The sequence below is a fragment of the Sturnira hondurensis genome, unplaced genomic scaffold (assembly GCF_014824575.4).
Source record: "Sturnira hondurensis isolate 20B ecotype Veracruz unplaced genomic scaffold, ASM1482457v3 Scaffold0022258, whole genome shotgun sequence".
In the NCBI taxonomy this organism is placed as follows: domain Eukaryota; kingdom Metazoa; phylum Chordata; class Mammalia; order Chiroptera; family Phyllostomidae; genus Sturnira; species Sturnira hondurensis.
Window position 1 is genome coordinate 1,299,197 of NW_028094889.1, and position 24,882 is coordinate 1,324,078.

General features: G+C 36.8%; 1 protein-coding gene across 1 annotated transcript in view; it reads left to right on the forward strand.

Moving 5' to 3' along the window:
* PRKDC (protein kinase, DNA-activated, catalytic subunit) overlaps positions 1–24,882 on the forward strand; it is a 224,993-nt gene that overhangs the window by 97,948 nt on the left and 102,163 nt on the right. The window contains exons 34-43 of the mRNA XM_037035382.1: positions 379–511; positions 1,033–1,191; positions 2,211–2,414; positions 9,562–9,747; positions 10,180–10,284; positions 11,359–11,526; positions 14,477–14,604; positions 17,629–17,836; positions 22,919–23,097; positions 24,669–24,837. Coding sequence (XP_036891277.1) covers positions 379–511; positions 1,033–1,191; positions 2,211–2,414; positions 9,562–9,747; positions 10,180–10,284; positions 11,359–11,526; positions 14,477–14,604; positions 17,629–17,836; positions 22,919–23,097; positions 24,669–24,837 — 1,639 coding nt within the window. The remainder of the gene's footprint in view (positions 1–378; positions 512–1,032; positions 1,192–2,210; positions 2,415–9,561; positions 9,748–10,179; positions 10,285–11,358; positions 11,527–14,476; positions 14,605–17,628; positions 17,837–22,918; positions 23,098–24,668; positions 24,838–24,882) is intronic.

Consider the following 24,882-nt stretch of genomic DNA (forward strand, 5'->3'; position numbering starts at 1 on the left):
GGAATTGAAGGTTGTAGTATGCTCTGGCAGCTGTGTGCATGTCCACTCTAACTCCATTTCTTCAAGTTAAGCATCTCATCAGTGGAGTGTCTGGTGCAGAGGATCTCGTCAGTCTGAAAGTCATCCACTCGGCAAATGCCTTTCCTGCCCCTTATAGTGCACGCAAGCCTAGCCTGTGCCTTAGCCCCGTGTTGATATTCACGGCCCCTTTGTTTTGTATTAGCCCATGATTGTTTTTCAGGGCTGTGTAATGAATTTGGGTGCTGGAAAGTAAGTAAATACATTTATAATAGAATACACACATTTTTCAGTGTGTCCAGATAATTCAATGAGATAAGCACTCATCTGCTTTCCTTTTTGCTTTCCTCGAATGCCCAGCATTGAGGAGCTCTGTGCCACTGACCTGTATGGCCTTGATGCCTCTGTGGAGAGGGCCAAGTTGTCATCTATTGTGTCGGCCTGTAAACAGCTTCATAAAGCTGGATTTTTGCATGTTATATTGCCATCTCAGGTAACCACATTTTGTTTTTACATTTTTCTCAGTGTCATTAAGCTAATTAGTTTATTATTTATATTCTTTTCAAAACATCCTTTATGCATGCTGAAATGGGAATTACAGAAATACTTGATTCAGTCACGTAGGTGTTACCAGAAATATAACTATGAAAGTAAATATAAAAATGTATAAATATAAAATATATATTTATAATATAAAATATTATAAAGGACATACAATATAATATTGTATATTATATATAAAGGGTATTATATTATAAAGGAAATATAATAAAGGATATCTGAATATATCCAGCTGCCTTCTGAAGAACTTAACTGCTCCTGTGCCTTTGTGGCCAGGCAGCACCATTGAAAAATACAGCCTGGACAGCAGAGCTGGGTGAAAATTTTCCGGACAATCAGAAGGCAGTTGTCAGAGTTAGCCATAATGGAATTTTTAATTAATGAAAGGTGTGAAACTGTGTATTTCTAGAAAATACTTTATTGCTGAATATTTCAATGTTGATTTTATTTTAGTCTGTAGATCAGAATCATTCTCTTGGCACAAAACTTCTCTCCGTGGTTTATAAAAGCATTGCGCCTGGACACGAGCAACAGTGCCTTCCTTCACTCGACCCTAGTTGTAAGCGACTGGCCACTGGACTTCTGGAGTTGGCCTTTGCTTTTGGAGGACTGGTAGGAAAAACAGCTACGTGCTGTTCTATCTTAATAATGTAAATATGTAACTCTTTACATGCATTCTGTCTTTAAAAACAGGAATTTTTTTTAAAGATTTTATTTCTTTATCTTTAGAGGGGAAGGGAAGGAGAGAGGAAGAGAAATATCAATGTATGGTTGCCTCTCGTGGGTCCCCTGTCGGGAACTGGCCTGCAACCCAGGCATGTGCCCTGACTGGGAATCGAACCTTGATCGTGTGGTTCACAGGCCCATGCTCAATCCACTGAGCTACACCAGCCAGGGCTAAAAACAGGAATTTAGTTGGATAAATTCTTAGCTGCACAAGTAGTTTAATTTACATGAGCTGACTTTCTGAAAGTTTTTTTAGAAATGAACAAGTATATAACAGCATTCTCTTAAATTGAGGTTTTGTCTATCCCTCTTTGTTTCCAAAAGGACTTTAGGTAGAGAACATTTTGTGAATTTAAAGCTGAACTGTGTTGACACAGTAACCCTTTTCCCCTGTCCCTGGTGTTTCTCCAGATGGCTGATTTGGGAAAACCCCTAATGGATAATTCCATAGGTATCACACAAAAACGTCTTCACTGTCTGTCTGAACTGTGCAGGGTTGGCCTCCGCAGTCTCTGCTGTAATTGAGACCTGCTGGACAGTACTGCGTGTTCACTCCATCGGACCATCTTTCCTTCTGCAACAGAAACCTCTTTGCTTCTTTGTTCACTTAATGTAAACACATTACATGCTTGAATTGTCAAATAATACTCACCTTTACTAGACTCTCCCTTTAATGCAACAGTAAGATGTCTGGCAATTTGGGAGAAACATGAGTCAGGGAAGATATTTTTCCAAAATTGAAACCTAGAAAATGGGCACTCATTGAAATGTGTACGATTCAAACTTGAACCCAGGCCTTTAAATATCAGGCTTTCCTGTGATTTTCCACTTTAATAGCCATGGAGTCTTTCTGTAACCTTTGAGATACGTATTTCTGTCATCGCACTTCTCTGTTTTCTTCTCAGTGTGATCGCCTAGTGAGCCTTCTCCTGGATGTGGCCATGCTGTCCATGCCGTCCTCAGGAGGCTCCCAGAGAAGCATCGTCAGCTTCTGTCATGGGGAGTATTTTTATAGCCTGTTCTCAGAAACAGTCAACACTGAGTTGTTGAAAAATCTAGATCTTGCTGTACTGGAGCTTATGAAATCATCTGTGGATAATCCCAAAATGGTATGAAATTTTACTTTATTTTCTTATATAATCCTTGTATTCATGAAATATATTATTAATAACAAAACAAGTTTCTTCCTACAAGGTTTACAGCTCTTGCCAGTGCTTAAAACCAAAATTGAAGGATACAAAACACAGCCTTTATGAATAGTTAATAATGGATGTTGAAACATTATTTTTTCTAATCTCTCACTCTCCCACAGTCTCTAGGCCTGATTGTATAAGGTACAGCTATGCAGGATAATGACTTTTGTCAAGATTTGGCAACAGAGCTCATAAACCTATCCTGAGGTCTAAGCCTGCCTTTGTTTCTCCTCCAGCGCTTAGCTGGTCCTGTACATCTGGTATCATTTCCTGCAAGTTCTTGTTATACCCCACTTTGCCACCTCACGTCAAACCTTTGGAGATCAATATTTAATATACAGTTGACTCTGGTTTGCTAAACATACAAAATTTTGAAACTTAATCTGGTCTGTAGACGATCAGAAACTGTTAACTGTTAGAATGACAATTTTAAAGGAAGAGGGTGTACTTTCCTGCTGGGTTAAGCTTTTCTTCCAAACAGTGCTTGCTGTCTAATAGAGGGGAATATTTTGTGATAGATTGTACTAGGAATTTGTATTTTTTGAAGTTAGAATTAAGATGATAATAGTCACAACACTCAGAAAATATAACAATTTCAGGATTTAAACGACTCATACCTCTGGTGAAGATGATGGATAAAAATCATATGCATTTACCTCCACCTCAGATACCTTTAAAATGACAGAAACAGGGTTTTCAGAAAAAGTACAATGTTAAAGGACACAGGGGAAAGGAAAAGGAACAAGACTGCACCACTTGGGAGCTGGGAGGCAAAGCACAAGTTGTCATTAACAGACTTCGGAGTCCGAGCACGTGTGAACATGGGCAGCTTGTGGTGCTGCGGAACTCAGAATGGGGCCAGGCAAAGGAGACTCTGGGCTTCTGGAGAAGAGAGAGGGCAGGGTGTGAAGAACTAGCTGAAAAGAGGAAAACTGTTTGAAGGTTAGTCATGCCGTCTGGACGGGGGCCTAATGTTTCCTAACTTGAGGACACTGGAGAGTCTCTGGACAGAGGACTGGAGGACCCTGGGCATAGTTAAATGTAAGGATACTTTTTTTTTTTAAAGAAAGACCTTCACTGAAGATTTAGACTCATTTTTAGTATATAATACAAGTAGCTCTTTAAGCAATGTAGTAAAGTTTGGAGTACTTTGTACCATAACACAAATGTTTTATTATTTAACTAAAAAGTAATTATTAGGGAGAACTCCATTATGTACTTTTATCTCACTAGTTTAATGTCAGTTCTCCAACTCTTGGTCTCCCATGAATTTTTTTAAATAACCAAAGTATTTCTGGTATATGCTATATTTTTCCACTTATGGGATGTACATTCTTACTGTAAGAGATTTTAGTACATTAAGCATAGTAGACCTACTGGCCATTTGTCTTTTCATTCTCACTCAGTGTTTCTTCTGTACAGAAGTATTTTATTTTTTATAGTGAACCTCACTTATTTTTTATTATTTCTGTCTTTTGGAGAAAGATATTCTCCGTCCCTATTTTAAGATTTTATTTATTTAGAGGGGAAGGGAAGAAGAGAGGGAGAAATAACAATATATGGTTGCCTCTTGTATGCCCCCTGCTGGGAACTGGCCTGCAACCCAGGCATGTGCCCTGACTGGGAATCAAACTGTGATCCTCTGATTCGCAGGCCCCCCACTCAATCCACTGAGCTACACCAGCCAGAACCCTGTATGTATTGTCTTTTAAATCTGTCTATATTTTCTTCTGTTACTTTTATGGTTTCTTTTTAAAAGCAAATATAAATAATACAAGGGGCACTGTATATGACATTTTTCCCCAAATGGTTACATATTAGACAACATTTATTCTCTAATGCATATTTTCCTCACTGATTCAGGATTCCAACTTTTTCGAATGTTAAATCCCTATACATATTGGGGTCTGAGGTTGAACATTTTTAACTTGTTACTTTTTCAGTCAGTACTGCATTGTTTTAATTTCAGCAGTTTTAAAATACATTTTAACATGTAGTAAGGCAATGTTTCTTCTTTATATTTTGTTTATCAGAATTCGTCTAGATACTTGCATGTTTATTTTTCAAAATGAAATTTAGAATCATTTTGTTAAGTTCCTCACCACCCTCCCCACAACATTTAGGGATTCTGATTGATAATATACTATGTACAGAGTACATTTAAATGGAATTGACCTCTTTTTTTTTTCCTGCACATTTCTTGTTAAGACCATTTTTAGATATTATATGCTATTTAGTTGTAAATGTAAATGGAATATTTTCCTTTAATATTTTCTTTATAAGATGTTATATATTAGAAAGCTACTAATTTTATTTATTTTGTAATCAATCTCATTAATGGATATTCTCTTTTCCAGATTTATTGAGATGCAGTTGACAAATAACATTGTATTAGTATTCAGTGTACAACCTGCTGATTTGACATATGTGTACATTGTGAAGTGATCGCCACCATAAGTTTAGTTAACATCTCTCACTTTACATCATTACAGTTTTCTTACCTGTGATGAGAAATTTTAAGATGTACTCCCAAACCACCTTTTAAATATGCTGCACAATATTGTTAACTTTTTGATATTGTCACAATGCTGTATATTACATCCCCAGAACCTGTAACAGGAAGTTTGACCACCTTGACCCATTTCAACTATCCAACACCGCCCCCGCCGCCTCTAGCAAACTGTCTGTTCTCAATATCCATGAGTTTAGGGGTTTTTTTTAGACTCCACATATATTATATTGTACAGGGTTTATCTTTCTCTGTCTAGCTTATTTCACTTAGTATGATATCCTCAAGGTCCATTCATGTTATGGCAATTGATAGAATTTCCTCTTTTAAATGGTAGAATAACATTCTGTTCTTTGTACATAATACATCTTTTCTATCCATTTTCTGTTGATGGATACTTACATTGTTTCCATGTCTTAACTATAGTAAATAATGCTGCAGTGAACATCCTTTCTAGGGAGTGATCTTGTTTTTTTTCAGATATATACCCAGAAGGGGAGTTGCTGTATGGTCATTGTTTTTTAATTTTCTGAGGAACCACCACACTGTATTCTATAGTAGTTGTACCAATTTACATTCCCACCAACAGCACACAGGGTTCACTTTTCTTCACATTCTCACCAGTACTTCTTATTTCTTGTCTTTTTGATAATACCCATTTTAACAGGTATGTGGTGATACTGTGATTTTAACTTGCATATCCCTGATAATTAGCAATGCTGAGCACCTTTTCGTGTACCTGTTGGTTATCTGTATGTTTTCCTTAGAAAAATGGCTATTCAGTTCTCTGACCATTCTTAAATTGGATTGTTTGGATTTTGCTATTAAGTCGTATGAGTTATTTATATTTTTGGATATTAACTCCTTGTCAGATATAATTTGCAAATGTTTTCTCCTATAACTTACCTTTTCATTTTGTTGATTTTTTTTTATGCAGAAGCTTTTTTAGTTCAGTATAGCCCTTCTTGTTTGTTTTGTTTTTGTTTCCGTTGCTTTTGGTGTGAAATCCACAAATTTATTGCCAAGACAAATGTCAGGGGTCCTACCCTCCAAGCTTTCTTCTAGGAGTTTCATTGCTTCAGGTCTTACATCTAGGTCTTTAATACATTTTGAGTTGATTTTGTGTATGGTGTGAGATAGGGGTCAATTTCATTCTTTTGCATGTGGCTGTCCAGTTTTCCCAGCACCTTTTATTGAAGAGATATCCTTTCACCATTGTATATCCTTTACTCCTTTGTCTATTTTTTGTGGGGGTTTATTTTGGGGTTCTTTATTATGTTCTATTGATCTGTGTGTCTGTTTTTATGCCAGTATCATACTGATTACTACTTTGATTACTTTGACATCATAGAATAATATAAAATTAGGAAGTGTGATGCCTCTAGAATTGTTCTTTCTCAAGATTACTTTGGCTCTTTGGTGTCTCTTGGGGTTCCCTTCAGATTTTAGGATTATTCTATTTCTGTGAAAATGCCATTGGAATTTGGAATCTGTATATTTCTTTTTGTAGTATGGATGTTTTAACAATATTAATTCTTCTATTTTATCAGTATGGAATGTCTTTATATTAATTTAAGTCTTTTACAATTTTCATCAGTATTTTTTAGTTTTCAGAGTACAGGTCTTTTCATCTCCTTGGTTAAGTTTATTCCCGGGTATTTTATTCTTTTTGATTCAATTTTAAGTGGGATTGCTTTCTTAATTTATTTTTTGATTGTTTGTCATTGGAGTATAGATTTTTGAATATGGATTTTTGTATCCTTCAGCTTTTCTGAATTTGTAGATTATTTTTAAAAGGTTTAGTGGAGTCTAAAATTTTCTATATGTAGTATGTCGACTGCTAATAGAGACATTTTACTTCTTCCTTTCTGATTTGGATGCCTTTTGTTTCTCTGGATCAACTTCTTTGGCTGAGACTTCTAGTATAAGTGTCTGGAGTGGGTATCCTTGTCCTGTTCCCAGTCGTAGAGGAAATGCTTTCAACTTTTCACCATTGAATATGATATTAGTGTGGGCTTGTCATATATGGTTTTTATTATGTTGAGGTATGTTCCCTCTCTTTCCGCTGAATTGAAACTTCTTGTAAGTAGAAGTTGTAAGTAGATGCTGAATTTTGTCAGACATGTTTTTTTTTGTATATGTTGATATGATCATGGATTTTTATCCTTCATTTTGTTTATGTGGTGTGTCTCACATAAATTGATTTCCAGATATTGTACCAACCTTGTCTCCCTGGAATAAATCCCACTTGATCATGATATATGGTCTTTTTAGTGTATTGCTGAATTTGGTTCACTATGGTTTTCTTGAGGATTTTTGCATCTATATTCATCAGTGATATTTCCCTGTAATTTTCTTGTATTTTTGGTTTCTTCTTGTCTGATATGTTTGGTATTTTCTTATCTGGTTTTGGTATCATGGTATTTCTGGCTTTGTAAAGTGAGTCTTGATGTGTTCCCTCTGTTATTTTTTGGAATAGTTTGATAATGATTGGCATTCTTTTTTCCTTAAATGTTTGGTAGAATTCACCAGAGAAGCCATCATTTCCTGGACTTTTGTTTGTTGGGATGTTTTTCATTACTGATTCACTCTCCCTACTGGTTAATTGGTCTATTCAGATTATCCATTTCTTGCTGATTTATTCTTGTTAGGTTCATTCGTTTCTAGCAAACAGTTAGAAATTTATACATTTCTTCCAAATTGTCCAGTTTGTTAGGGTATAACTGTTATAGTAGTCTCGTAATCCTTTGTATTTTTGTGGTATAAGGATACCTTCTTGAATACAGGGAAGTTAAGTGAAAGCCTGCCTAAATTCTAATCTTTAGGGCTTAGGCCGTTCCTCCCAATTTGGCTTCCAGAAGATGGTCTTCTAGGAATATACTCTCAGGTAGAATATTGGAATTTTTGTAACAAGCCTAAGACAAAATAAAGATATTGTCATCACCATCAAGCCAGATCAATTTACATCAATAACCATGACCAGTGAGCCCAGCCCACTCACTGTACAGTGCTTCTAGTCAGTTCCTTAATATGTGCCAACAGTAAAGGTATTCTGAGGGAAGGGATTCTAAAGGGGCAGACTGGGAAAAAGACACGGGAAGCATAAACTATTCCATGAGACGGAAAGGTAAAAAGCAAAACCTTCAGAAAGACGAGAGGAAGAGTGTATCCATGAAACAAGACTTGTTACTAAAGAGAAACATCACAGGACAAAAGAGAATTTTGGGGAATTAAGCATAGGCATCAGAAATTGAAAATGAAGTGGGTTTGGAAGATACTATTCAGGAACTCTTACAAAAAAATAGAGGGACAAGGACAAAACAGAAAATAAGAGAGAAAGAGGAAGAAATTTGGATCAGTCTACAAGGTGGAATACCAGAACCTCTACTCCAGGGGGAAGATATGCCTCCATGACTAACACAGCTGAAAAGAATTTCCCACAAAGGAAGGCCTTGGGTTTCCAGGTGGAAGAGAGCCATTGAGTGCCCAGGACAGTGTATGAAAACACCTCCACATTTCTTAAAAATTTAGAACCCTGGGGTTTCACCATTAGAAAAGATCCAGAAAAATTTCTGTAGGAGAAAGCCTGATTACATTAAAAGGATCAAGAGATTGGGTTGCCTTTTATCTTTGCAGCAGCAAAATGGATGCTGTCAAATTTTCTTCACAATTAAGGAGAGAAGATTCCCAACATGGAGTTCTGAATCTGGCTGGATTATCAATTATGTGTGAAAGTTGAATAAATGTTTCAGATGTACTGAAGGAATATATTTTCTGTGTGTTTCTCACCAAGAAGCTCCTGGAGGAAGTATGTACTTCACTAAAATAAAGCAGTCAGCCAAGAAAAAGGATGATGTTGGATCTGGGAAAATGGCCTGAACATATAAAAGTGGATGAGTCTCCCAGAGGGTAACCCGGAAGCAAAACCCTAGGGCAGCAGTCACAACACTCCAGAGGGAGAGCTGTCACCGCAGAGAGGGAGCTGATAGACTTCTTGATATTTGTATGTCTTGAGGAGATTTCATTAATTTGAGAGAATTTGATGACAAACATTGAAAAGAGTAAAGAAAGGAAAAGCATTGGTAGTATGCTTGACTTGGATCACCTGTGAGAAATGATTACATTGTCATAGTGATAGGAATATATTGAATATTTGTCTAACCAAATAGAAAGCACTGTTGAAAAGGTTGTGGGACAGGAAATGTGTGTATGCCAGACTGTGTACAGATGTGCAGGTCCGCAAATGTGTGTGCACATAAAATGGTGATAGTGGCAGAAGAAAGCTAATTCCTCCCCCATCAAGAATGCCCCAAACTAAGAACACAAGAAATAGCAGTATGAGCATCATTTCATAAATGAGACACATTATACTTCTGTGGGAAAATTTACATGTTCAAGTGCTGTTCTCAAATTGGAGGAGTTGCAAAGTTAACAGCTATTATAAAATTAACATGTTTATGTTTCAAGAATGGCTTTGCAATGGAAGTGAATTTTGTTATATATGTTGGTCTTGATGTTAAGAATTTTTCCTCATCCACCACACAATTGTTTCAGGTGAGCACCGTTTTGAATGGTATGTTAGATCAGAGCTTCAGGGATCGGGCCAGTCAGAAACACCAAGCACTGAAACTTGTGACTGTAATTCTGCAAAACTGGAAAAAGTGTGATTTGTGGTGGGCCGCTGATTCTGCTCCTGAAAGTAAAGTGGCAGTGCTGACTTTACTGGCAAAAATTTTGCAGGTAATTTGAGAAACGTTAAAAATACAATTGTGGGGGGATTTTTTTTTTTTGGACTCTGTAACTTGTATCTTTAAAAATTTGATGGAATTTTGATAGAAATATTTTTAGTTGGTGGACAGTTGGTGGACAGTTTTTAACTAGACAACTGGTGATTATCTCACACTTTATACTTTTTCTGTTATTTTACTTCATTATCATTCATGCTCATTATCATTTCTTGTACAACACTTTTATCTTTTTAGTGTGTCTTTACATGCATTGTCTTAATCAGATAATTTTAAAGTATTTTTGAACAAGAATTGCTGAAATATTGTTGAAGCCCAGGAACAAATTTATAGGTTATTTCTGAAATTTAAAAATTTGAAAACGGTGTTAAAGGAAATTAGAGACATGATGTAGAAATGTGTCATGTTTTTATCTCCCCTCCTTTAGATTGATTCATCTGTATCTTTTAATACAAATCACAGTGCATTCCCTGAAGTCTTTACAACATACACTAGTATACTTGCTGACTCAAAATTGGGTCTACATTTAAAGGTAAGTCTTAAGATTTTTTTTCAGATTATGTTCTTCATTATTTTTCATTTTATAATTTTGCTTATTTGTGATGTTTACTATTTTTATAATGAAAAATTTCAGATATTCAAAGACAGAGAGGCTAGCGTGATAAACCCCCGTGTACTTACTACCCAACCTCGATAGCCATCTGTCTGTGGGCTTGTTTGTTCCAGCTGTGCAGTCATTCCTACCCGTCACATGAAGGAAACCCCTGGCATCCTGCTATCTGATCTGCACATACTTTATTTAGTATGTCTCTCCAAAAAGATAAATAAAACCACAATGAAATTACCAAACTTAGAAGAAATTACATTTGTCTTTGCATGTAGATTATTTAAATCGGCTTTTTTGAGAATTGCCGTATTAACTAATGAATGATAGACTTTAAACTATTAATCATTTTTCTGTTAATGAGTAATATAAAGTATCTTAGTAATTTTTAGGGTGAAGACATAATATTTTCATTTTTAAAGTTCTTTAATAATTAGACTTTACACTCTAATAAAATGTGGCCTAATGAAAATCATTGTCTTACTGAATCGTGAAGATTTTCCTTAGAATGTTTGCTCTTTGTGATTAATCAGGTTTCTCCTTTCTCAGTAGGAGGGAGTCTATGAACTTACCTGCCACGTAAGGGAGATAGGAAATAACAGCTAGCTTCTTTGAAGCTTGGTGTGAAGTTCTGAGTTTAGTTCTGCAAGGAGTATATGTAAATTACCCCATAGGTTATCGATAATGTTCTTTTCACTCAAAACTTGCCTGGTTTATTTCTATTAGAGTCTATATTTTGAGGAGAAATAACATAGAGAATTATACAATGCCCTTTGTATTTACGCGTATACAGCCCTGACTTGACTTACATCCCTTCAGAGTAAGAGCCACAATACACATGGCATTCAGGGTTTTAAATGTAATCTAGAAGGTATTCTGAAGTGTTTTATTGAATCTACTAGTGTTTTATTTGCAAAGTCTTTAGAAGCAGTAATTTTATTTATCCCACAGGATCTATAAGCCACAAGTAGTGCAATTTCATATGTCTGCATTGTTCCACAGGGTCAAGCTATAATTCTGCTTCCATTCTTCACCAGTCTTACTGAAGGCAGTCTTGAGGACCTTAAACATGTTCTTGAAAAGCTCATTGTTTCTAATTTTCCTATGAAGTCAGAAGAATTTCACCCAGGAACTCTGCAGTACAATAATTATGTGGACTGCATGAAAAAGGTAGTGTTTTTTTTTTTTCGGAGTAACAAATAAATTTAAAATGTGTTTTTTTCTGTCACATTTTGTGATGAAGAGAAGTAAGTGGAACATCCAGAATAAGATGAATGTTATAACTTTAAGAATTCAGCCCTGACTGGTGTGGCTCAATTGGTTGGATGTCATTCTGTAAAGCAAAGAGTCACGAGTTCTCTTCGCGGTCAGTGCACATGCCTGGGTTGTGGGTTAGGTCCCCGGTCAGGATGCATACAAGAGGCAAATGGTCGATGTTTTTCTCTCACATCGATGTTTCTCTCCGTTCCTCCTTCTTCTCTAAAAATAAATAAGTAAAATCTTAAAATAAAAGAATTCACCAGTATTTCATTTTGAAAGCTGGGTAACACTGGAAGCAGATACACATCTAAACCCTTTGGAATTTACTTTTCTCTCTAATTTTAAAGTATGAAATATTTTATGCATAAATATCTTCTGAGTTATTTTGTGTGTAATGGATAAGTCTTAAAGAACAGTACCAAAAAGAGCTGAGAAATAGATTATTATCAGTATGTTTCATTTTCTAAAATTTGAGTACTGGTTATTTTGAGAAACATTCAGTGACTATTACCCATATTATTTAACATACAGCAGGAGGTTCCTGAAATACCAGTAAACAAAGTAGTAGATTGATCATTTCTCTCTTCTATACAATTCTAGATTGACTACTTAGGATAGCTTCTCAGTGAACAGGGACCCAGTCTCCTATTACCTTGTTCTCTATCTTTCTTCATATCTAGCTTCTATTTTGTCCAGAATGGCTGCTCTAACAACTCCTATCTTGTTCCTTTGTATCCAGTAAGAAGTAGAGAAGTGTAGTAGAGAACATACTGCTCCCTTTTAAGTGCTTAATTCTGAACTTGCATATATCAATTCTGCTAATATACAGTTTGCCATATACATCTGTAAGCAAGGCCGTGAATGTTGTTATTAGAGCAAACGTATACTCAACTAAACTCGGGTCAAGAAAAACTAAGGCAATGAGCATTGCAGCATGGTAGTGGTCTGTCATACTCACGATGGACTGAGCCCTGAACCAGTGTCTGTCTGAACCTTCATTATTTTGAGTACTTAAAAATAATGAAGACAGTCTTTGTTTTCAAAGAGCTTATAGTAAAACAAAGAAGAAACAAACAAGCAAAAAAAAAAAAAACCAGATGATTAAAACATACTTTACTAAGTGCTAGGATAGAGATAAACATAGGTGTGGCAGATTATACAGTATTTTCCAAAGATGGCTGTACCAGTATATCCCCTTCCACATGTTTTTCTTATTGTGTGGCTTTTCCATTGAAAGACAAAGGCTGATTTTTCTCCTGTTGGGGATGGGTTGTCCTTAAAGAGTCAATAAAAAGAATGCAGAGAAAGTAATGCTGCATGACTTCCAACACTAAGTATAAAGGCTTACAGTTTCCTCCTGACTTTCTCTGTTTCCTGGGACTCTTCTTTGTAGGACCCAGTTACATGGAAAGACCAGTGTACGACGAACCCTGCCCAACTATACAGAATCTCTCTTCCCCATTCTTTTAATGTAATTTTTCCAACATACAGGAAAAATGAAAGAAAAGTAAAACAAGCATTTATATTACCATCTCCTATATTGAACAGTTAACATTCTGTTATGTATGTGCGTGTATGTTTGTGTGTTTTGACTGAAATATTTGCAAGTCAGTTTCAGACCTGATATTCCATTCGTAAATACTTCATTATGCATGTCCTACCAATAAGCCACAATATTGTTATCATACCTAGGCAAATGAACACTTCTCTAATGTCATGTGTTATGTAGTCCACATTCATGTTTCTTTGGGTAACCCCATGTTTAGCTGGTTTTTCAAACCAGGATCTATAATGATTGCACTGAATTGTCATGTCTCTCATATCTTTTAATCTAGAACTACATCACCTTGTCCCTTTTATTTTTTCATGATATTTAATTTTTGGAAGAAACCAGAGTACTACTCTTGGATGTTGTCCCATATTTGTCTGATTATGTCCTGGTAGTGTTCTTTTTTTTTTTTTTTTGAGATTTTTTAAAATTTATTTTTAGAAAGTGGGAAAGGGAGAAGAAAAGAGAGGGAGAGAAACATCAGTGTGTGCTTGCCTCTCATGTGCCCCATACTGTGCACCTGGCCCACAACCCAGGCATGTGCCCTGACTGGGAATCGAATCAACAATGCTTTGGTTCGAAGTCTAGTACTCAATCTACTGAGCCACAGCAGGCAGGGCTTCCTTGGAGTGTTCTTTAACTTGTACCTAATCTTCTGTATTTCGTCTAAACTGGAGTGAGGCTTAAAGCTTGGTCATGAGATTCAGGCTAATCTTTTTGGCAACATAGCACATCAGGAAGCAAATAGTGCCACTGTCCCATTGTTAGTGACCTCAAGTCTTATGGCCTGGTTAAGATGGTGACTGCCTCATTTCTCTACTGAACAAAAGATACAATTGAATATATCTCCTAGAAAGTAGAAGAAACAGGCATTGAGATGGAAATTGGGAGTAAAAGTGAAAATTCTACATGAGCAGCCTAGACATCTGTACAATTAAGACGGTGTTGAAAAGATACTCACTTCCGGAATAAAAGACCCCACAGAGTCTCACTTGGAATGGTGAAGGAAAATGACCTTAGTAAAGACCTGTAATTATAGAATTTCAGAACCTGGTATAAAGAGGAAATTCTAAAAGGTGTTAGAGAGAAAAATATCCTCAAAACCTTAAAAACTAAAGCTCAAATATTTAACAAAATTGTTATATGCCAGACATTTATTACATCTGCAAAATGACTAAAATGTTAGTATTTCTTAATTCTCTATGAAATTATATTATAATCAGTTTTTTATTTAGAACTGTTAAATACAAAACAAAAATGAAAATCCAACAAAATTATTATTATCAACAATGGGGTGTGTTTTTTTTCCAGTTTTTAGATGCATTGGAATTATCTCAAAGTCCTGTATTGTTGCAGTTGATGACTGAAATTCTTTGTCGAGAACAACACCACATTATGGAAGATTTATTTCAGTCTACTTTCAAAAATATTGCAAGAAAGTAAGTCATTCTTGTTTGGGATACCAGGAACCATATACATTATGTTTCTGTGGGAAATTTGCCTTCTCCATTCTAAAAATTAGTTGAGTGACAATTGAACTCAATTGTTTTAACTAAACTTTATTTTGTTTTTCATAAGAAAAAAGATTTTTATCTTGAAAGTTTTAAACATACTCAAATTTGAAGGTAAAACTATAAATGAATCTCCAGATTAAACAAGCATCAGCATTTTCCAGCGTCATCACCCCTTTTTGGGGTGCCTTCTTTATGCAGCATGTTTTTGAGGTTCATTCATGATGTAGCATGATTCAGTAATTTGTTTCTTTTTATTGGCATTTTAAAAAATCATAATTAACCAACTATAGAACATTCCACACAACTACAGAAAAATACATTCTTTCTGAGCATACATGGAACATTCTTCAGGACACACTGTATGGTAGGTCATTAAAGAAGTCCTAGTAAATTTAAAATTTTAAAATCGTACAAAGGATATTCTCTAAGCACGTGAAGTTTAATTATGAATGGACAACAAAATGAACATTGGAAATCCAAAAGTATCTCTAAATACCGAACTAATTAAATAACACCCAAATTATGATGACAAACTCTCAACAAAGTGGGGAATACAGGGAACATGCCTCAATGTAATAAAGACTCTATATGACAAACACACACCTAGCATCACACTCATTGGGGAAAAAGTCAAAGTGTTACGCTTAAAATCAAGAACAAGACAGGGATGTCTGCTTTCACTGTGAGGGAGTTCCTGCCAAGATGGCAGAGTAGGTAAACTCTGCCTGTCCCCTCCAATGACCACAAGAAAATTACCACTAAATTACAGAATAATCATCATTGAAAACCACCTGAAGACTAAACAGAATTTATATCACTAAGGATATAAAGAGGTAGCCGTGCTTAGATTGGTAGGAGGGCAGGAGATGCGGAACAGGTGGGTGCCCCATGGTGTGGTGGTTAAGAAACGGGAGGGATATCTGCTGTGGAGATTCCCCCTGAGGAGTGAGGGGTTCCAGCCCCACACCGGGCTCCCCAACCCAGGGCATCAGTGCTGAGGAGTCCCTATAATATCTGGCTGTGAAAACTAGCAGGGTTTGTATTTGAGAAAAACAAAGGACTGTGGGAGACTGAGATACAGGCCTTAAGGGGACGGTACAGAGACTCACTTGTCACAAATTCACTCTAAGTGGCCTTGCAAGATCAGTAGCTCAAGAAGTGCCAGGAGTCTATGGGGAGGAACTAAATCGACTAACTTCAGGGTGGGGGCTGGAGGGTTAGGTGTAGGAGTAGCTTTCTGTGGGGACTAAAGCACTGGAACCAAATTAGAAAAAGTAAAACTGTGTCATTATTTGCAGATGACACAATATAGGGTTCCCTATATAGAGAACCCTAAAATTATACCAAAGAACTATTAGAACTGATAAATGGCTTCAGTAAAGTAGGACACAAAATATTCAGAACTAGGGTACATTTTTATATGTCAGTAATGAATCATGAGAAAGGGAATCTGAAAAGAATCACATTTATAATTGCATCAAAAAAAACAAAGTGCCACGTAACTTCTTTTGGGGATATATTAGCATTCTCTTCAGCAATGTATAAGAATGCCTGTTTCATTACAATCCTGACAATAGAGTATATTGTCATATATGTAGATTTTCCCCAATTTGTTATTTTAGAAAGGATTTGTCAGTGTTACTTTAATTTGTATTTCTTTTGTTATGAGTGAAATAGAGCAAATATTTAACCTTTATTTGCATTTGTATTTCAGTAAACAATCTGTTGGTTTATATGTCAATAAACCCCTTTTATAAAGATTTTTTAAATTTATTTATTTATTTATTTATTTATTTAAAGAGAGAGGGAAACATCAACTAGTTACCTCTTTTTAAAAAAAATATTTTATTTATTTATCTTTAGAGGGGAAGGGAAGGAGAGAGGAAGAGAAACATCAATGTATGGTTGCTTCTTGTGCATCCCCTGCTGGGAACTGGCCCCTGCCGGGAACTGGCCTGCAACCCAGGAATGTGCCCTGACTGGGAATCGAACCACGATCATCTGGTTCGCAGGCCCGCGCTCAATCCACTGAGCTACACCAGCCAGGGCTAACTGGTTACCTCTTGTACTTTCTCAACCAGGGACCTGGCCCACAACCCAGGCATGTACCCTGACTGGGAATCAAACCAGCAACCTTTTGCTTTGCAGAAGACACTCAACCAACTGAGCCATGTCAGTCAGGGCTGTTGAACCATTTTTAAAATCAGATATTTTAGCTCTGTTGTTTGAATGTTTTAGAGCTGTGCATTTCTATGGTGCTCAGTATAGGAAGCCCCTCAAGAGAATTTAAATCTGCGGCAGTGACCAAATGAATACTACAAAAGCCCATGTTGCTTCTAGTAGTGCCCTGCAACCTTAAAATTTTATGACTGAATTGCCTTCTGAATCTAATGTTTTTGTCGTAATTCATGTCTAACTTCTGAGCATTGGGATTTTAAAAGTGTAAAGGGCTTTTATGTTTGTTTAGTCCTTATCTCTTAACCTATACCCTTAATTGTATAGATTTATAGATAAAACCTTGTAGTGATCATTGAAATATCTTTCCTCCAACATTAGAAAAAAACTGAATATATCTGTGTATAGGAAATAGGAATGGAACTTCATTACTAGAATTTCTAAATCATAATTCATGAGTTTAAGATTCTGTAAATGCAATCATCTTTAGGCCTTAGACTCTCCTGAAGCCTTCTAGATGTTTTCTAAAGGAGACTAGATTGGAAAGTAAATGAAAAGAATTCTTCCTGATGCCTAAATTTGTCATGAAGATTTCGGGGTATGAGTAAAATAATATGGTTTATATACACATGCTTTTTTATTTTGTGGTTTTGTGTATGGAACTTTTTTAAAGTTATTTTTCTAATTAATCTTTGGCATTTACTTTGTTATGTAGTAAGCATTTATGAAGTATGTGTTCAAAGCATAAATGTTGACATAATTTTTTTTCCTTAGGAGTTCCTGCGCCACACAAGTTAGCCTTCTGGAAGGCGTATACAAAATGTTCAGGAGGGATGACCTACCTTCAAATACCACTCGCCAAGCATTTGTAGACCGTTCTCTTCTCACGCTGCTGTTGCACTGTGGCCAGGATGCCTTGAGAGAATTTTTTAGCAAAATTGTGGTGGATGCCATTGATGTGTTAAAGTCGAGATTCATAAAGGTATCATGTATCTATTATTAATTAATTATTAATAAGAATTGGCAGACCTCTTTGATCAGTGTCATTAGAATCTGCCATGTGGGGGCTTCTGGTCAAGATGATGGTGTAGGTAAATGTGGCCCTCTCATCCTTCTAAAACCACATCAGAATTACAACTAAACTACAGAACAACCCATTGAGGACTGCCTCAACTCTGGCTGAACAGTAGCCGAATAACTAAAGATGTGCAGAATAAACCTCCTTGAGGCTGGTAGGAGGGGTGGAGATGTGGAACGGCAGGTCCCACGTCCACACATGTCAAACAAATATCAGGAGGGATACCTCGGCTGTGGCACTCCCCTCTGAGGCGCAGGACTGCGCTTGCTTTAGAAAATCCATTCCTTGCCTCTTCCAGCTTCTAGAGGCTTTCTGAAGCTGTGGCTGCATCACTTGTGGCTTGTGGCTGCATCACTCCTATCTCTGCTTATGTGGTCACTTTGTTTCCTCTTCTTTTGTCTAGTATCTCTCTCTGCCTCCATCTTACAAATACGTAATTGCATTTAGGGCCTACTGGATAACTACTTATGTCAGGGTCCTTCATTTCATCTGTATAATCCTCTTTTGTTATATAAAGTATAATTCACAGGTTCTAGAGATTAGAACATGGGTATTTGTTAGGGGCTATTATTCAGTTTAACACTGTTCACCTGCCCAAATGTTTCCACTTGTATACTAGGTTTATGTCACCCTAACCTTCCCCAAAGTCTAAACTCATTACAGCATCAACTTTTAAGTGCCACATCTCATTTAAATATTATCAGCTCAAAGTCCAAAGTTGTATCATATAAATCAAGTATACGTGGGATTCTGTGTATGATCCCTTTTGGGGCAAAATTCTCTCAATCTCTGGATCTGTGAAACTAGAAAACAATTTGCTTTCATAACACAGTGGCAGAACCAATATAGAATGACAGTTATACATATTTTTATTCCAAAAACAGGAAGTGGATATGTGAGAGGAGTTAGTGTTCCAAAGCAATCTCAAAATTCAGCCAGCTAAATTCTATTAAGTTTCAAGACCAGAAACAATGCTCTATAGCCTGATGCTCTGTGCTCTGGACCAAAAGGCACCATCCTTCAAGTTACTCTTTTTTCTTGAAGGTAGCATATGTTCACTGCTGAGTAGTTTTATCAGTGTGTTTCTTGCCTGTAGAATTTTGGAAGTACAGTAGCCTTTTTTCATTTCATCCCGTGGTATTTCCTCCAGTATAACTTTCTCAAAACCTGTATGCCCATCTTATATGTATGCTTTACTGCATTATATGCAGATTTACTCCATTAGACAAGAGTCACCACCAGTGTCTGCAGAATGATTTCATCCCTATTCCTGGTCTATGAATCACATGCTTAATTTTTTCAGCACCAGTCAAAGATTGTCCTTAATCTTCTCTCCAGAGCACAGTTTCCTCACAATGAATTTTTGAATGTTAGCATCTTTTACAGTGTGGATACACAGAGAATTTCCCAAGTTAACAAGTTCTGGTTCTTTTTGCTTAACGGTTTTTACCTCAGTGTATACTTTTTTTTTCCAATGGGGTAAAGATATTTTATTCAACAAATGGTGTTGGGAAATCTGGACAGATACGTACAAATAATGAAATTAGACCACCTGTCTCTACCATACACAAGAATAAATTTCAGATGGATTAAATACTTTGTTTATCAGTAGTTTCTTTTTATTGTTGAGTCATATTCTATTGTATGGATGTACCACCATTTGTTTGGTTTTTTAAGTTATTTTATTGCTGTTCAAGTACAGTTGTCTGCATTTACCTCCCACCACTCCCCCACCAACCCAGCCATCCCCACCTCCCTCCCTGAAATTGCACTCCCCCTTGATTTTGTCCATGTGTCCTTCTCAGTGTATCTCTTATACCTCGCAGTTTTTTCGAAGCATCAAAGAAGAAACCAGGCAGCACCTTCAGCGAATTTGTTTCTAAGTCTTCTCAGCTAAATATGCAACTGCATAGTTTATAAGTTCTTTCTGCATAACTATAGACTAGTATTCAACTAAGTTTTCTGCCAACAAAGATCACTTACTTCAATTGTGCAAAAATATGTTTTGTATTTCCTTTTGAGACCTTGCAGCAACTACTTAGTGTCCCTATTTCTATGAAAGCTTGTTTATCATGATTGAGATGTTCTCTAAGACAATATTGGCTTTTTTGCCCATGCTCTTCACTTCCTTTTTAGCCCTTACTACCAACACCTTTAATGTCACTGTTTCTACCAACAATCTCTACAAGACAATCTAGGCTTTTCATGTCATTATTTTATCCTATACCCATCATCCAATTCCAAGGCCTCTTTAATATTTTGAGCATTTGTTACAGCAGCCCCCAACTCTTGGTACCAAAATCTGTTTTAGTTTGTCTCATAGTTTTGGAGGCCAGAAGGCCAAAATCAATTTCACTGAGCCGAAATAAAGGTGTTGCAAGGGCCTCACTTGCCCCACAGCTCTGAGTATTCATTCCTTGCCTCTGCCAGCTTCTGGTGGCTGGTGGCATTTCTTGGCTTGTGACTGCATCACACCACTCTCTGTCTCTGTTCTCACATTGCCTTTTCCTGTCTATTTGATCTCCCTCTTTGTCCCTCTTACTACGTGTGGTTTTTTTAAGGTCCGCATGAACAACCTAGAATGTTTCCGTAGTTTAAGATCCTTAACTTAATCACATTTGCAAAGCGCCTTTTTTTGCCCTATGAAGTTATTTCCACAGATTCCAGGAATTGAGGTTTGGATAACTTTTGGGGGTGGGAGGCATCATTTAGTGTCTGCAGAATACTGTTGGACATAGTGTAAATACCCAAATGACAGATTCTTAAAATAGACTTCAGTATACGTAGTTGAAATTTTTATTTTTTAAGAATTGAATTTTCACCTGCTATTATACCTTCAATAAGATTTTATGCAAAAGTTTCATACCCATACTCTAAGCACACAATTTAGACATTTCCTGCAGCGCTGAATATAACACATCAGTACTTAAGCTGGGCTGTCTCATATTGAAGTGATCTATATCATCTTTGCTAAAATTAACTTTTTTCCATTTTTAAAGTATATTTTATTGATTATGCTATTATAGTTGTCCCAATTTCCCCCTTTGCTCCCCTCTGCCCAGTTCCCTTTTTCCCTCCAGAAATCCCCACCTTAGTTCGTTTCCATGGGTTGTGCATGTAAGTTCTTTGGCTTCTCTGTTGCCTATACTGTTATTAACATCCCCCTGTCTATTTTGTACCTACCCAATTATGCTTCTAAATCCCTATACCCTTGCCCTCATTATCCCCCTTCCCCTTCCAAGCTGATAACCCTCCAAATGATCTTCATATCTATGTTCTAGTTGTTTGCTTAGTTTGTTTTTATTTTTTAGATTCAGTTGTTGATGTTTATGAGTTTGTTGTCATTTTAATGTTCCTAGTTTTGATCTTTTTCCTAAGTAAGTCCCATTAATATTTCACATAATAAGGGCTTAGTGATGATGAACTCCTTTACCTTTACATTATTTGGGAAGCATTTTATCTGTCCTTCAATTCTAAATGATAGCTTTGCCAGATGGAGTAATCTTGACCATAGGTCCTTTCTTTTCATCATTTTATATAGTTCTTGCCAGTTTCTTCTAGCCTGCAAAGTGTCTTTTGAGAAATCAGCTGATAGTCTTATAGGAATTCCTTTGTAAGTAACTGTCTCCTTTTCTCTCACTGCTTTTAAGATTCTCTACTTGTCTTTAATCCCTGGCATGTTAATTATGATGTGTCTTTGTGTGGACCTCTGGGTTCAACTTGTTTGGTTCAACTCTGTGCTTCCTAAACTTATTTCCTTTGCCAAATTAGGGAAGTTTCAAATAAATTTTCAATTTCTTACTCTTCTTCTCCTATGATTTGGATGTTGGCCCTTTTGGAGATGTCCCAGAGTCTTATTCTCACCTTGTGTTTTAAAATTCTTGTTTCTTAATTTTGTTCTGGTTTTAAGTTTATTTCTTCCTTATGTTCCAAATCATTGATTTGAATTCTGTCTTCTTTTCCTTTACTTTTGGTTCACTGGATTTTTCTTTATTTCCCTTAGAAGAACCTTCATTTCTTCTCTTATGGTTTTGCTGTAGTCAATGAGATCTTGAGCTTTCTGACCACCCGTGTTTTGAACTCTGCATCTCATGGGCTGGCTACTGCATCACTTAAGTTCTTTTTCTGAGGTTCTGTTCTGTTTCTTCATTTGGACCATATTTCTTTGTGTCCTGATTTTGGCAGCCTCCCTGTGTCTGTGTACTAGGTAGAGCTGCTTTGATTCTGTTTTAGCACACCTGTTAAGTCATATGGAGCAGAGCCTTGGGTGTTTGCCAGGGTGGGGCAACCGTGGCTCTGTGTGTGGGGGTGGGCAGGGGATAGAAGAAGAGACAGTGCTGCTGCTGACTGACTTCTGGGTGCTTGCCTGGCCCTTGCCCCGTTTCTAGTCATTTTACCCATTTCTCGTTTGGGACTGGTGCCCCTTCAGCTGCTGTCCTGGTTGTGGTTTCCAGGGTGGATGGGTTTGCCTATGTACAAGCAGTTTCTTTCACCGCCCCAAACCCCACTGGGTTTATAGCCAGAAGTTATGTGGCTTTATTTTTCCAGATGCTGAAGCCCTGGACTGCACAGTTTGGCCTGGGGCCGGGCTCACTCACCTGCCACTGCCACCTTGCTGCCTCTCTGCCCCGGGCTCGCCACACTGAGTCCTCTTTGCCCCAACTCCTTCTACCCTCCGAGCCCATCTCTGCCTCTCCTACCCATCTGGATGAATAAAGCTTCTTTAAATCCTTGGTTTTTGGACTTCTGTACAGTTCTGGGTGCTTTTCTAGGTGATCTTCTGGCAGTTCTGGGTGTTTTCCAACTTTATGTCAGTTGTGTTCTTTCTTATCGTTGTGCAGTGAAGCGAGGTGTGTCTCCCTATGCCTCCATCATGTAAAATTACTTTTTATTTAAAGGTTATTGAGTAATACATTTGATATACTCTATAAAATAGTTTTCATGTTTGATAAGATCAAAAATAATCTATTTGTTATCTTTTCTTAGCTAAATGAATCTACCTTTGATACTCAAATTACCAAGAAGATGGGCTATTATAAAATGCTAGAGGTGATGTATTCTCGTCTTCCAAAAGATGATGTTCACTCTAAGGAATCCAAAATTAATCAAGTTTTTCATGGCTCCTATACTGCAGAAGGAAGTGAACTTACAAAGACACTTATTAAGTAAGGTTTTAATTGATTTTATGTTGTATTTGCTATCATATTTTGATACATATATTTGTGTATCAAAATACAATATACACACATATATTTGTGTATATATTTGTGTATGTATAATGTGAATAAATGTTTAAGTTCGTTTGAATACTGAATTTTATAGTTTTCTTGTTTTTCTTCCTATGCACAAACTACTTTAAATGCACTTTAGTTTGTTATTGGGTAACATTTTATCCTATACTTTTATAAAGAACAAAAAAATGTTTTATTGTTTTTCTTACCATTTTTCCCCTCAATAATTCTATATGTATTTTAGTGGTATGCTCTACAGTAACAAAGTATTTGGTGTATTTAATTTTTTTCTGACTATCATTTGAAATTAAAGGAGTGTTAAAATTTTTAACACAGTGTATAAAACACAAAGTAATCCAATACATTTTCTCTAAAACCAGCCTTTTAATGAGGTTCCCGCTTAGTACGTATTGAACACAGACATTGATTGGCATGTCAGTTTTTTGTATCTAAAACAAATGCATCATTCTTTTCCTCATGCCCGAATCTTTACCTCCTCAGTCGATGACAGGCCCACCACTCATTTCATAAACTAGACTTAAGAGTGGTAGTTTATATTTCCTTTATCTTCAGCTCTCCAACCTCCAGCCATACCCTGTCAGTCACCAGTGGATTTTTATCTCTTCAGTATTCCTGGAACCAATGCCCTTATTTCATTTTCCTTTCTACAGCCTTGTTGTAGCATCTGCAGTTCTTTGGTGAACGACTGCCATAGTCTCCTTCATAATTATTCTCCTTGCTCCTAGGATTGTCTCTCTCAGTTCTGATTGCTAAACTTCCCTGCCTAAAGACCTTCAAAGGAACCTTATCTTCAGTTATAGGGTTGACAAGCTTTTTTTTTGCAAAGGCCCTGATAGTAACTATTTTTTGCTTTGTGGGCCATCTGGTCTCAGTTGCAAGTATAATGGGCATGGCTGTATTCCAATAAAACTGTTTTCAAAAGTAGATGGTCACCAGGGAATGGTTTGGTGACCCTAACCTATAGGAAGAAGTCCAAGTTCCTTATTATGGCAGGTGAGCTCTCCCGGGATGCACCTCTTTCCACCTGCTGCTGTTTCCCACTTTATCCTCTGAACACACCTTGCAGCTTATCCCTTTTTATAAGTGACACTCTATCTCTGCTGATAATGCCTGTGTACATTTTCCTATGGATAGTTTGTAATTTGAAACTGAGATATTTCTTCTTAAAACTTTTCTTTTTTGGCTTCTTGGGCTGGACCACTTTTTGTCTTCTTGCTTGCATTTCTTACCTGACTGTACTTGTTACTATCTCTGTGCTTACTGCAGTGTGTGAAGTCCACAGACATGGCCTTCACCCTGAGATATATGTGGGGTACAGTGACTTGCTTAGTCTTCTATTCCCAGTAACTAGTACTATATTGGGTACAAGTCTGACACTCAGAAAAGGCTAAATGGAATTTTAAGCATGTTGTCTGGCATTGTTGCCCTTGAGCAACCATCTCCCTATTGCATGAATTAATTGTTAACTTGGATCTACTCTGCAGACTTTGCTATGATGCATTTACAGAGAACATGGCTGGTGAGAATCAGTTGCTAGAGAGGAGAAGACTTTACCATTGTGCTGCGTACAACTGTGCCATTTCTGTTATCTGCTGTGTCTTCAATGATTTAAAATTTTACCAAGGTTTTCTGTTTAGTGAAAAACCAGAAAAGGTAAGCCTTTCCTGAGGTATTCAATATTGCTGTCATTATAGGATT